Genomic DNA, 15193 nt, shown 5'->3' with positions numbered 1-15193 from the left:
AAGCACTCAGCCAGACATGGAGGGATCTGGGTTCGAATCATGGTCAAGGCAAATGATTTTTACACTTTTTGAAATTGTTACATTGTAATGGATAGTGATGTACCCTAATTGGTTCCTGCATAACGCAATGCCTCTAGAGGAATTTAAACTCATATATTATTCAAATTTTTTCTCCAAGGCATCATTTGAAATAGTATTCTAAGGATAATCCGTACGTATGTTGCACAAACTTTTCTTAATTTGAAAAAAGTTATTAGATGCTTGGTGCTTCTGAAGGGCACTATGTAAACTCATTAAAGAAATTAAATATTCTTACCATTCGATCTATGTATATATTTGCCATGAATGTTTTCATAAAAAATAATATTCATATCTTCCATGCTAATATTGACATTTAATGATATTCAATAAGAAATCATCACCACATTCAAACACATTTCCATAAATCAGCAATTTCATATAAAAGCCTGAAGGTGAAGGGAGTCAGAATTTATGACAAATTCCCACACTCATTGAAAACAAGTGGTACATTATATAGTTTCAAATTACAACTCAAGAATCTCCTTTTAATGAAGTGTTATTATTCATTGAATGAATTTTTGAATGACATCAGTTGTAGTGCATTGTGTTTTTATTACATAATTTAATGTACATGTTCTTTTTTAAGCATATTCAGTGTTGAAATGTACCTGCATTTTGTAATTTTCTTAGTGATTGATGACTCTTATACCTACATGATATGCATGGTCAGTGTAAAATAAAAATATTATTATTACAGTTTGGAGAGATAGGTGGCTTACTCAAAACTTGTACATAAATCAGATGGCACAGGCAAGGGTAGTAGAGGGAGAATCAGAATGGGCAGTGAAAGGCAAGGGAGCACGATAGGGTTGTCTTTTATCCTCTGTAATTTTCAACATATATGCTGAGGAAACGTCAAGAATAGCATGGGAATGGTCTGTAGCTGGGAATATATGTGAGCAGCCAAATGAATTAGTCAGTTGGGCTTGCCAATAATCAAGTAATAATGAGTCAAGGCAGCCAAGGAATTGCATTTTTATTGGGTACTTCATAGGAGCAATGCGAGTGATGTAGCTATGGGAAGGCTGTAATAAATCATTCAAAGGATTCATGAACTTCAACTTAATTAACTATGAATGACTTAGTAGAAATAATACCCTCAGTGTATCTTAATGCATTATGCGGGCTTTGTATTGCACAACATAATTATTACCAATTTATGATACTTGCCGGGAACAACGAAGTCATTCAAAATAGATTATAGGAAATGTAATGTAAACAAACACTCTGATGATGAATTAATTATATTGAAGCGGCAATATCCATATGTATATGCAGCCTACCACACCTAAATGAAGTGCGTAAGCATATGCTACAGGATATAACATTTCGCCACTCCACTATTGCATCATTTGTCTCTAATGCTAACCGAATTATATATTTTATTAATTTGGGTAACGGTTAATAAATAGTTCAGCAAGAATTCTTAAAGTAAAGAAAACGTTCTCCATATAAAATCCCTGAGCTCCTTAAAACAAACAGTTGATTTGTTTTAAGTGTTTAAAATAGACAAGCATGTTATTTTGTAATCCCATAATTTCCCACACAACTGAAGGTCTCAGATTCAAATCCTGATGCCTCTGGACATTCCTACATTCACCTAAGCTATATAATTTTCTGAATGTTATAAATGCATGGAGAATTGCGAGTGGCAAACATAAAATTTAAGTTTCTAATTGAGATAGTTACTCTACTAATAACAATCACCTGTGTTCTGGAGTGTCTGCACACTATGTATACTGCCTAGTGGTAAAGCAAAGACAAGTAGTAAGCTGATTACTCCATTGCTTCTAATGCTTAAATTTTGCAACCTTCGGCTTTTTGCAATGCAGAGGACACTTACCTGCAACTATACTTTTCTCTCACCAATCAAATAATCATCTGGGTTGATTATTGTCTATTGGATTAAGATTTTGGGGGCCATCCACAAATGTATTAGAAATTCACTATAATACCAGTAAAATTTTCCAAGAGTGGTCAAACTCATAACTCAACAAATTTCATCAAACAGGAAACATATTTGACAAACCGAACGGTTTCAGGGATAATTATGTGAAATTAATCCATCATGGAAAGGAACAAACTATACAAAATTTCACTATTTAAAAAAAATTATTTACGACCCGGGTTTCAACAGTTTATATCATCTTCAGGTGACTCTACGAAGTTGCTCTTCAATATATACCAAAGTAAAGGTGGGGAAGGGAGTAAGGGCGACAGGGGGGTGGAAAATGGGGGGGGAGGTGGGTATAGGAAGGTAAGCAAAAGAAAGGAGGGGTGTTTGGAGGAGGGAGGGGGTTGGGATCAGGGGGTGGAACGTGAGGAGGGAGGGGGGAAGAAGCTATGTGTCCCCTGGAAAGTCCGTGGCGTCCCTGCCGTTCGCTGGTATCCTTGGCTTGGGCCCCCCCCCTGATCCCAACCCAAATAAGAGTACGGCTGGGGTGAACTATTCCCATTATAGCACAAAGATGGTTCATGAAAAATTATTACACACGTTTTGTCTTTATGATTTGTTTATCTATCCATTGCAAAACTTTATGTCAATATGACAGAACAATGGGAAAACTAACAGTACATTTTCAACCAAAGCCGAAAGCATACATCATGGATTTTATGTTTTATCTAAGGGAGAGACAGGATTTCGAACACGTCTTTTGATAGATGTTGAACAAATAGATTTGGTGAGCTTAAGAAAGGAAATGTCTACTGTAGCATTCCAATTTGAGAAATACATTAGGTCTCATGCAACACTGTCAATTTTTGACTATTACTATAGGTTATTAATATTTCAACGTTTATTTTATTTACAAACAAGTTACCAACATTTTGCAAAAGATATATTAATAAATGTTAAATAAATAAAACAGTAGAGGGTAAAATTAACACAAATAGGGACCCAAAAATTTTAATAAATATAAGGCCGAATACGAAAAACAAGACAGCATTAAGTACACAGAGGCAACACACAGATCTTATGAAGGACTCAAGGTAGATCCCTTGGAATAATCCAGAAAATAGTAAAATGTTAAAGAAACAGACGATTAAAATTATATACATACTGCAGTAAGCATTGAAAATAAGAGGAAAATATACTTGGGACAAATGTACGGATATTGAGGAAATTTTGTCTCTGAGAAACTCTGAAAATGCTCACTCCCTAACCTGGAGGATATTCATAATGAGCACAAATGTTTGAAAAAGAACATTGAAGAAATAAAAATCGGCGAAGATGTTTTCGCATTGAGATGGAACGAATTGTATAAGGAAGAAATATATGCAGAACAACTGTAATTGGGAATTGTAAACAAGACAATTAGGAAATGATATTCTGGAAGAAGAGCAAACAGTTCCAGATGGAGATATTACACAAATCATAAGCATGACAGAAGTTGACCAGGCCCTTGAGGAGTGAAAGTAGAGTTAAGCACCGGGGCCAGAATTAATACAGTCGACAATTGATAGGGCCAAAAAAGCACATAATATCAAAAGCAGATTATCAAAATATAAAGGAATCAAGACATGCATGAAACAGCTTACGTAAACCTATTCATAGAATGAAATTCATTGGTGGCAAAAACAAATATATTTGCTCTTGAATGTTAAAGTATCAGCATTAATCAGAGAACTCCTTACAGAGAGATCATGAATTCTACCGACAAACCCAACTGGTCAAGTTAGAAGTCATTCTTTATGTGGCTCTATTGCTGCCTTCTTCATAAAGATTGATATATTTAAATGCTAGACTCTTGACTTAGGCAACGCTTTTACAGTATTGCCAAATATGCTGTGATCACTAAGGTTAAATGCAACAACATTTTGTATTCATCAAGCCTTACCTTTGAACGATATACTTCATATTTTTAATCTCACTATAGGTCTTTAATTATACAGATGTAATGACATTAATTTATGCAAATAATACAATTTAGGAATTGTAAACAAGACAATTAGGAATATGTATGGGTTGCCATAGTCCATGGGGTAGAACGTTGGACTGCTGACTGGAGGGACTCGAGTTCGATTCCCGGGCAAGGCACTCGGGGCACCTGCAGCTCTACCCAAGCTATGTGATTTTTCGGGTACCAGGTCTTCCTGGGAAACCATAACTGGCACAGGGAAAGGAACTGGCCCCCCTACCCTGATGTGTGAATTTCACACACCGTCGGGCTTAGTACTGGGTGAACTCTACCATCACCTACCAAACCGACCTTTGGGTTGATTACTGTGTTTTTTAAAAATCAGTACATCAGTAATCACACAAGCTTTGATAGGTACCTAAGGTAATTGCCCCATGATATCATAATAAACAAGAAACCTCTTTTTCATTTTCAACAAGAGTGTATTTCACTGTTTTCTTGAATCTCTTTGCTAATGAATGAAAATATTTGATGATTACAAAGAATGTTAAAGCCATAGATTTGCCAATACATAATGGTGTACCAAAGAATAATTACCTAAGAAATCACACATCAGACATGTAAGTAGCTCACAAAGTGTTCTTTGCCTCATTTAATGCAAAAAAGGGATCATATCTATTTATAATGGCATAAACATGAAAGGGTAATAATTAGAGTAGCTAATTTTTACCCTTTAAATTGATTTACCCAAAAAACAAAGACTGTCAAAATAATAGATGCAGAGATTTGTCAACTCACAATTGTGAAAACACGAATAATTACCTAACAAATCATATACAGGGACACAATGTCACTAATTCTTCATTACTTATTTCAAAGTGGTTACTTACATCCTGCATTCATACATTTGTCATTTCATGGATTTATTCTAAACGCAAATGTTTTGTTTCAATGATGGAAATATGATGTGTGGATTCTAAGAACCATTATCAGTTGAATGATTAACTGCCTGCCTTTTACATTTCACAAATTCTAAAACTTAATCCCTTCCCTGCACTTGCTACAGCCAGGCCATCTAGTGCCTGTACCCACTGCTCACCCACAGACATCTCTGTCTCCACCCAAGCAAATGTTTGCTACCAATTGTATTCTTATCTGATGGTGCTGCATAGCAGAGAAACCAGATAATTTAAACATATTTTTAATGTGGAATTGCAGGTTTTTTTGTCCCATGTTACTTACAATGGTAAAATTTCCACCAAAAGAAACGCAGGAATTGAGTTTGACTCAGCAAAATTAAAAGAAAAAATAAACAATCCAGATTGGAACACAACCATCACATTTTGAATATCAGAAAATAATTCAATCAATTGGAAAAAACACTTTGAAGGAAAAACTATATTTTTCATATTTTCGAGTCATTATGCTCCAAATAGAAGAATTAACTGGTACTAATTGAATTACTTTGTTGATATTATTATCAGTGCCACGGCATTTTCACTTATCATTTGCCAATCTTTTTCAACCCCATTTCCAGGGTTAAGGATTCATCATCCTCAGTCCCACTCAAGAATTGGAAATTGTATACTCCTCTGATCTTATTTTATGGACCATTTTCCTAAAATATCAGATCAGGCTTCATGTATCCATTGTAACTGTATGAGAAGGCTTCTTGATTTCTCCCAGTGAGTGTGTATTCTTTTCCATCCTGTGCATTCACTACTATACAATGCCTTCCTTCCTAAAAAGGTTTTTTAAGAGACAAATCTAGAGGCTTGAGTTAGCTTTCCATTCCTACAGGGATGATTGCAAAGTATGAGCTCCCTCTCTTGAATTCCACTCCACATGTAACATACTCTTTAAAATGTCATGCTAGCATCAATGGAATATTAAGGAGAGCCCCTGGTTTCTGCTGCATCACTCTCTCCATCTTTTGCTAATTTCTGATTCATCTCTTTCCCTTAACTCTTACATGGACCCATGGTCAAAATTTGCCCAGGAGTGTTTCCTTTATGAAAACTATGTATTAGGCAAGCTTCTTCCTACCTCCTCCAGATTCCGAGAATGTATGTGATACATTATTTTTTCTTCGCTTATCCTCAGCAGCATGACTCTGACCTTCTCCACTGCAGTTGAGCTGGGCATGTCCTAATGCATATGAATTTTATTATTTTTGCCTATTAGTTCATGTAGGCACTTTTTGTTTTTCTAACTGAAAAAATGTACTCCTGATAGTTATAGGCACTGTGCAAAGATTGCATGCAAAAATGATGCAATATCTCATCATCATATATCATAACCTCATACCATCGGCTTTTATATCATATTTTCCAATGGCCACCTACTTAGTAACTTTAAGTGTTTCAGGGTGCAAGAAACACCCAGAATGTTTTCATGTTCACAAATTCAGTGCTATTCACACTGGAATTGGAATTTTGATATTTCTTCATTAAATTTCTCGACAATTATATGATTCTTCTTTTCCAATTTTAATGGTGCACGGCAGTGATGTATTAACCAGCAGTTTTCTCATACAGCCCTCACCTGAATTTTCTTTCTGTAATTTTGCGACAAAAACAGGGGGGGGGGGGGGGGGGGGGCAACATTCAGACAAATGTGATTTTAAAAATGCACTTTTATTAAAAAAAAACCAAAAATACAGTTATCAACCCGAAGGTCGGTTTGCTAGGTGATGGTAGAGTTCACCCAGTACTAAGCCCTATACAGCATGTGAAATTCACACATCAGGGTAGGGGGGCCAGTTCCTTTCCCTGTGCCGATTATAGTTTCCCAGGAAGATTTTTTACCCAAAAAAATAACACAGCTTAGGAGGAGCTGCAGGTGCCCAGAGAGGCTTGCCCTGGAATCAAACCCAAGCCCTTCAGGCAGTAGCCCAACGCTCCACCCCTGGACTACCGCATCCCACTTTTATTACAAAATCTTTTAACATAAAACTATCACTGACACTTATCTCAAATTCACCAAAATTCCATCAATATCTTTGCAGAAATATCCAATTTGTTACTTACAGTTTTCTTCCATTTGAATAAATAGGCATATACATTTTTTATACCAATAAGAAGGATTTTTCTGATGATTCTACTGCTACATTATACATAAAGCCTCAGCAGAGCCAAATCTGGATTGTTTAATAAGGACGAGGAGATTAATTTCCTAGGATTCTAATACACTTGTTCTTCGGTGAAGCAGAATGACTACTACAACTAAATTAGTGACTCACGGAAATCCACTCATTACCTGTCAATATGCTTTGACACATGTTCATCATTTTAGTATGACTGAAACAGACAACTTTTACAGGGAGGTTAAAACTATGCCTTTTGCTTTACTTTGACAGACTTTTATTTATATGCCACACACACTACATTTTGACAAAGTTTTATTACACACTTTGGATTTATAACTAAAGGTATCTTGATTAAAAAAATCAACATAATTATTATCTTTCCAGTAAATATTATCAGAAAAAAAAACAAAATAAATTGATAAAACAATTTACAAAAGACTCCTTTTGAAAATAATTGAACTTCTAAAAAAGTATAACTACAGTACTCCAAAGATATAACATAAAATAAATTTCTGGGACTAATCTAAGAAAACGGAATAAAATACATAGAGAAAAGCATACAATAACATTATAAATCATCTCAAAAAGAGAAAAGCCACATCAAATGAATCTAATGAGTTCAATAAACTATCAGTGGCAAAACAACCATTTAAAGTCATTTACATCATAAAGCAATTACTTAAAAACTTCATGTAAGTAATATTATTACAGATCTAATATCATGCCCACTAATGCTGAGATTTATCATATCCAAATAAAATGAGACTAAATGATATGAGATCAAAACTCCTTTCTACAGAGAGAAGACTGAATCCTTGTGATCGATTACCTTGATATAAAATGAAAACATCAAATTTCTCTCCCACTATCCATGGGCACATAACGCGATGAGTACATGAAGTTTAAAAATTTATGAAAGACTAAGCTCAAATTTTCTTCATACTTGCATAAGGAAGTTTGGGCACCTATCACTTGGGCGCCCATGTTCTTTTTCATCAACAATTACAATACAATAATGGTATGAGAAGTTCATTTTGAACAGTAGCTTCACAAAACTGCAAACCATTTGTGCATCACTTATTTGTACAGATTCGTGTAAAAAAATTTTGTACTATGATTTAGGTTTATAAAGTAAAATTATTTCACCCAAGATTGTGCATAATGTTCAATTACAATGCAGTCTTGTTATAGCAACCAACTTGTATGCAGTTTCTCCTATAATGAAAGCTACTTATTAGATGCACCTGTACAAGAAACCTTTGATAACGGTGGGAAATAAAGAATTCTTGAAATCATTTTGTAAACATTTTCCCAGACAAAAACTCCTCAGGCTCACTCCAAGAAGTTGTGGTACGTTGGCCTGAAAGTTAAAAGTGTGAGGTTAGTAAGTTTGAAAACCAAATGAAGACTTTATTTGACAAATAATTCTCAAAATCTCAATTGTTAAAAAAAATGGCAATTTAATAGCTATGCCATTAGAAAACAAAAATATTTTTGCATACATAATATATCCTATGTAGGATCAAATATTTCTCTTGGATATCTTTGACAGGGCCAAGTTATGATTTATCTGATTTTACAACTTATAGGAAATAACGGTTTTAAAATACATATCATATAGCCCTCTTTGAATAAAAAAGCAATGAAATATACACTAAATATCCATAATTTATTCCAAAACTTTATCAGTTGGAGAGATAAGTTTTTAATTTAACCTATTAACAACACAGCAATGAATGAAGGATCCAATTTTCCTTTCTCAGCAACCCAGATAATGAGACATCACAGGTCTGTCCAAGAGAAGCTGAAATCGGCAAAATGAGGAAAATATTTTTCAACTTTTTGTGCCAACCAATTTAAAAAAAAATATTTTAACTCTGACGTCAATTGTCTTGAAAAATCCATATTTTTTATGATTTTTACTGAAGTATTTCCACATATTGGCACACTACACCATTACATGTGATTGCATGCTACGTTCTTTGACACTTTTCTTAGAATCATTGACCCCTTCCCCTATTTTCTAATTTCATGACGTTTATTGATGCATGTTCCAGCAGAAAACAGATAATTATCGAACAAGTCAAATAAAAAAACAAACAGACAAAAGTATCCAAGTTACCTAAGCCATGGACAGGAATTCATCAGTCAATTAACATTTACTACCAAGTGTTGGTAAACTTTAGGTTTAACCAGAGGAAAACAAGGTATTTCCCTTTCATTTCTTGGTAAACAAAGGAGAAATTTTGTATCAATGTAGAAATGGCTATTAGTGAAACAGCAAAAATTATAAGGAAATAAGGTAACTTATAAGGCCTCATTTTCATAGTCTGAAAAAATCTAATTGAGCGTGAGAAATCTGCAATTTGTATTTCCAATTCTGTATTCATTTAATACCAAAACAACAGTTTTTACTGTGCATAAAACTACAAAATGAATTTGGTACTTTTCCCCACCTCAGTGGTTAATAGAAAATGCAGAATGTTAAGACTGTGGACTCAATGACTGTATATTATATTCACATTAAAATATATGCATCCCTCTCATAATAACTGTAATGAAAATTCATGTATCAACAAGTTAAATATTTGACATATCCTTAGCTTGTTTCTACCTGCCTTTTATTTCTCTCTTACAAATCTAACCTCAAAGAAATCATTATTCATCCTCCTAGAATATGAGCAAAGTTTAATGCCTCCATCCCAAATTTATAACTAGAATGCTCTTTAATACTTTCTCAAAAATTGTGTCCCCAGTGCATAATTTCTTTGGTAAGCACCTTAAACCTTAAATTCTCTAAATAGTTAATGCCAGGGCACATATCAATTAAGAGAGGTCCAAATTCATTTTCAATATGCTAAATTTGGATGCAGAAGAAAAGTACAGCAAAATTCTGTTTTGACTCACTAAAATCATATATGATGAAAGAATTTTGTGTGGTTTTTAATGCAATTTAATTGATGATTACAATGCAACAATTTCCATGTGTAAAAATCATTTGCCTTGACCAGGATCCGGGTTCGAATTCCTGTCAAAGTGAATGATTTTTACACTGAAATTGTTACATTATAATGCACACTTAGTGGATGACTCCAATTAAAAGTTGTGGCATCTCCTGCAGTTTCTTGGAATTATTTTTTTGTTTGTTTACATTGTCAGGTAGATCATTCTTTGCACATTTCTAACTTTTTAAATTAGTCCCTCAATGGAGCAATTATTGTAATGTACATTTACCGGATGGCTCAGTTAAAAGTTACTGTCACAGTCTCTACAGCAATTTCTTGGAATTAAAGAAAACCAATTTTGAAATGTGTAATTATTGTAAGAATATTCCCACTGGCATATTCTTATTCATGAATTATTAATTATAGGCTCACAGAAAGCACTATCTATCATTTACATTTATCAATCTAACATATAGATCACCTAATATGATTTATTGTGGGTTTTGGAAATTTCTAAGCTTCTCTTGTGCTCTTCCCAGAAGAGTTTTCATTTTAATATAATTAGTACAGAGTAACTTCCCCAATGTGAGGGTTACATTCCATGAGATTGCTGCATTGCATGAATCTAAATCTGAGAAATCATTAGTTTTAAGGAAATGAATGGATTACATTCCCTAATTAGAATGGAACATAATACCTAAATGTTTCAAACATAATGACATGGCTTAATTTTCTGCAAAATTAGAAAAAACCCATCTAACAACATAAGATTATCCAACAAATATTTTTTTACTATTAAATACAAAACTTTCACAAAATTTCCACCGGGTCAACTTCCACTTTGATATTTTTCTCTTTATGCTTGCGAATCCTTTGAGTGCATAATGTTGCAAGCATAATTCTGTATGTACTCATTGACTTTTGCTATTCAAACTGCCAATTTGGAGCAAGTCCGGACAACAGCTGCCACCTATTTTTCTTAGCATATACTTTTTAAGTATAGACATACAGGGTGGCACCCAAAAGTGGTAGGACTGATTTTCTCTGGTGCGAACGGAGCGTTGGAGGGGGGTCTGCCTGGCAGGGTAAGGTGGAGGGGGCTCTTAGCAACAGACCGACACCAACCTCAGTCGCCTGCGGGCTGTCGTTGAGTGAGGACACCGTTTTTAGTGAAGCAAGTTTTTTGTCCGCGTCGAAAATAAAAATGAATCTGAATTTAGAGCAACGTTATTCCGTGAAGTTTTGTGCGAAACTCGGGAAGATGGCAACTGAGACCCTCGATATGATCAAGCAGGCTTATGGGGACACTGCATTAAGGTGTTCCACAGTATTTGAGTGGCACAAGTTGTTTAAACAGGGTAGGGAGCTCGTTGAAGACGACCATCGCTCCGGATGGCCGTCAACGGCAAGAACCGACACGAATGTGGACAGAGTGAGGACACTGCTGAACACAGACCGACGCTTAACCAGTGAAGAAATTGCAGACCAGTTGGGTCTGTCTGCATCCAACGTCCAACGCATTATTTCACAGGATTTGCCCATGCGCAAAGTGTGCGCCAAGATGGAGCCGAATATTCTGACTAAGAAAATTCGACCAACAGGCAACGCGTGTGCGCATTTCCGAAGAAGTGTTAGCCAATTTGCACCAAGATGAAAATTGTTTGGACAATGTTATAACTGGTGATGAAACATGGGTTTTTCAATATGACCCCGAAACGAAAAGACAATCTGCGGAATGGCACACTTCCGCGTCCCCACGTCCAAAAAAGGCTCGCATGAGCAAATCAAAACGATGTTGATTGTGGTTTTCGACCGTCATGGAGTGGTTCACAAGGAGTTTGTCCCACCAGGGGAGACTGTGAATGCCAACTGTTACGTGCAGGTGCTCACCCGCCTACGAGAACGCATGAAAAGAGTCCGACCGGCCATCGCAAACTGCTGGGTGCTTCATCATGACAATGCGCCGTGCCATGGCATGCTCGTCGTCAGACAGCTCCTGGCCAAATACGGCATTGCCACGTTGCCGCACCTGCCCTATTCTCCCGATCTGGCACCACCGGACTTCTTCTTCCCCCTGATGAAAAGACAGCTCAAGGGACGACGTTTTGACTCGATAAAGGCTGTTCAAGAGGCTTCAACGAGGGTATTCAACAGCATCCCCAAAGAAAATTTCCAGCAGGCATACGGGGAATGGGAGCAACATTATACTAAGTGTGTAGCAGCTCAAGGAGCATACTTTGAAGATTATTAAGTTGATGTAAGTATATCATCAATAAAATTCCTGTAAAAAAATCAGTCCTACCACTTTTGGGTGCGACTCTGTATACTTAACCTGTTTCAATTCAAGTACTATTCATTGTCCATAATTGGGACACCCCTGGGGCAATTTCGCTGTTCTTGATTGGAAAAACAACTGGCCAAATCACCAGCAACACTTGTTTTAATGTCAAAAGTAACTTCGAGGAATATTTTTTCCAGCTAAGAGGAAAAAATTGTTAGAATACTTGATCATAAAAAGTGTGTAGTTTCACAAACTCTCCATACTGTGTCAATTGAGGGCCTCAGTGCCATGTTAATGTAATTATACAAATCCCAAGGATTTTGCAGGAAAGCACCTATTTTTGATGATTTTTTCTCAAAATTATTTAATTTTGATAAAAAATTCTCTGCTTTTTTCGAATATGTATCTGTATAATAGAGTATGTAGGTGTATAAGTCCCGATCTATGAACGGCCACAACATTCCATAATTACAAATATCCTCCCAAGTTTCATCATGAAAATGACTAATAAATCACAGATATAAGTTCTAAGTTTTATTGGCCATATTTTTAGGGGTGTATTGAATTTTCCATGCATCTTAAAGCAAATTATATTTGATTTTTTTCCACAACACCTACCTCTTTATTCCATTTACCCATTCAAACAATTTTACGTTCATATATTTTGAATTTGTACTGAAGAAATTAACATAAAACAATAAATATTAATTTAAATAAATATAATTGGTAAATATAGAATTTTTAATGACTCAACATGGGTTTGGCAAGATTCCAAACATGATACATTTAACACATATTGTACATGCTTCTTTAGTATTTTAAAAACATGCTATTACCACCAATATCCCAAAAAAAGTATACCATAGGTAATTTATGACTGAACATTATCTAACTCTACATTTAAAATAATAGCAGCTCTTAAATACCAAAGTTGAGACATAGTGTAATATTTTGGATATTGATATTTCCGTCGGTCTGGACCATTACACAGAGTTCAACTGTAGCTATGCCATGAAAGGAAATATCGCTTGCAAAACATATTTCTAATTTAAATAGTTTCACATTTGGTTGATGTTGACGGTTAAAGAAAGTCGTTTTCTAGATTGATAGCATATTATTGTGAACCAAGTCCTGAAGATAGCATAAACTAAAATTAACTTTTCGCTAAAACTCATGGTGAGTTGAAATTGAATTAAAATACTTTCATCATTTCACCATCATCAGCAAACAGAACCATTTTTACATTAAGAAGATTATCAGGAAGATCTCTTATAAACAGATTAAATCAATAAAGGTTACATAATATTTTCCCTTTTTATTGTTTGAGTCAGGAAAAACTGACATATTTATTAAATAGATTTTAACCCAGCAGGCACTAGTCCCCTAACACTATATATTAACAAGCACAGGAAGAATGTCATGACAGAATATTTAAGGCTTCGGTTAAATCAATACAAGTCCTATAGTTGGATTATTGCATCCAAAAGCATTAGATATTTATATTATGCATCTGATAATCATATGTGAAGCAAAATTGATAATTAATTATGGGAGCACTTTTGTCTTAAAAAATTCAGGAAACCATTGTGCATGACTTTTTCAAAAATCTTTGACCAGCTATTGGTATTGTCTTCCTTTTTGCTTTAAATAGTGGGTACTCCTTACTTAAAGTTCTGGGGAAAGATACATTCAGAGGTTCATAAATTACAAAAGGGATCACTGTCATCTTTGTCATCCTAATGGAAAAGGACCTTTAACAATGAAGAGATATTAGGTGCAACTAGACACTTCAGATGCTACCTCTATCCTAATAGGTTCCAGTTACTTATCACTTTCATCATCTTATTTTATCAAATAATAACTATAATTTTACAAAATCCTTGGAGTTCTAACTCCTCAACTTAAGATATTGTATATACTCTCGAGTCTGTGAAGGCCAGAATATTTGCCAGTCATTATTTACATCTGAGGTCACTAAGGAGTCCAAAAGAAATAAGATGAAGAAAGGATAAATAAAACTCTTCATATTGAAATTGAAAATAAACAACTTGGCTTTTCCACTTTGAAAATTTTTTATATACTACCAAGGTTTCGTTATGGTATAACATCATCAGGTCTGATGATTTTCAATTTCAATACGAAGAAAGAAATTTTCCCAGCGAGGTATTTAAAAAAACATTACATTCAAGGGCAAGTAGTGAAGCCAAGATACAACTATGAAAATGCTCGGATGCTAGGTCCATGGCAAGAATAGAAGAAATTTGCAGGCTTCTAGCATTGCTCATACAGCAGAGAGATAAATTTCACTTTCACTTCCACATAAACAGCACAATAAAATCTGCAGTACACAAAGAGATTCAGAAAATGACACATTTAGCATTATCAAATCAATAGAAATGTGAAGATCATTCAACTATCTCTGTGTATCCAATAGAACTAGGGAAGAGATACTTCCTGCTATTCAATAATGGCTTGTAAAATAATATTAAGGTCAATCTGATACTTGATCATAATAATTTAACAGAAAAGGCTAAATAATGTTCATATTTCATATCGAACAAACAATTTGGAATTATTAACTAAAGATAATGCAGAAATGAGACAAGATGCTTGTAAAACATGCTCTCCTTATACTGGAGTAATCCTCAAGCATTAAAAAAATTGAAAGTAGTACGAATATGCATTACAGAATAAGCAAAAAGATGATGTGATTCACGTTGAAATTGGCTGTTTCATTTTCTTCATATAAAATAGGAAGAAGTATGTATAGTTCCTACAATCGCAACATATAATCCATTTTTTGCATATGACAAACCAAATAGCATGTCCCCAAACCATGCTTAATACAAAATAAGCTCCTATTAACAGAAAGCTGATACAGGAGAACAATTTTACAGCAAATGGAGAATATAGGTTTGGATGCTCATTTAACTATTAGACA

At 34.8% G+C, this 15193-nt stretch overlaps 1 protein-coding gene across 1 annotated transcript in view; it reads right to left on the bottom strand.

The window, feature by feature from the left end:
* Window positions 1-6580: 6580 nt before the first annotated feature.
* LOC139696654 (chromodomain-helicase-DNA-binding protein 2-like) overlaps window positions 6581-15193 on the bottom strand; it is a 32768-nt gene continuing 24155 nt past the window's right edge. The window contains exon 6 of the mRNA XM_071595468.1: window positions 6581-8386. Coding sequence (XP_071451569.1) covers window positions 8359-8386 — 28 coding nt within the window. The 3' untranslated portion in view covers window positions 6581-8358. The remainder of the gene's footprint in view (window positions 8387-15193) is intronic.

The sequence above is a fragment of the Hetaerina americana genome, unplaced genomic scaffold, assembly GCF_022747635.1.
Source record: "Hetaerina americana unplaced genomic scaffold, ioHetAmer1.1.p SCAF_7, whole genome shotgun sequence".
Lineage (NCBI taxonomy): Eukaryota > Metazoa > Arthropoda > Insecta > Odonata > Calopterygidae > Hetaerina > Hetaerina americana.
This window is presented reverse-complemented; position numbering and strand designations above follow the sequence as displayed.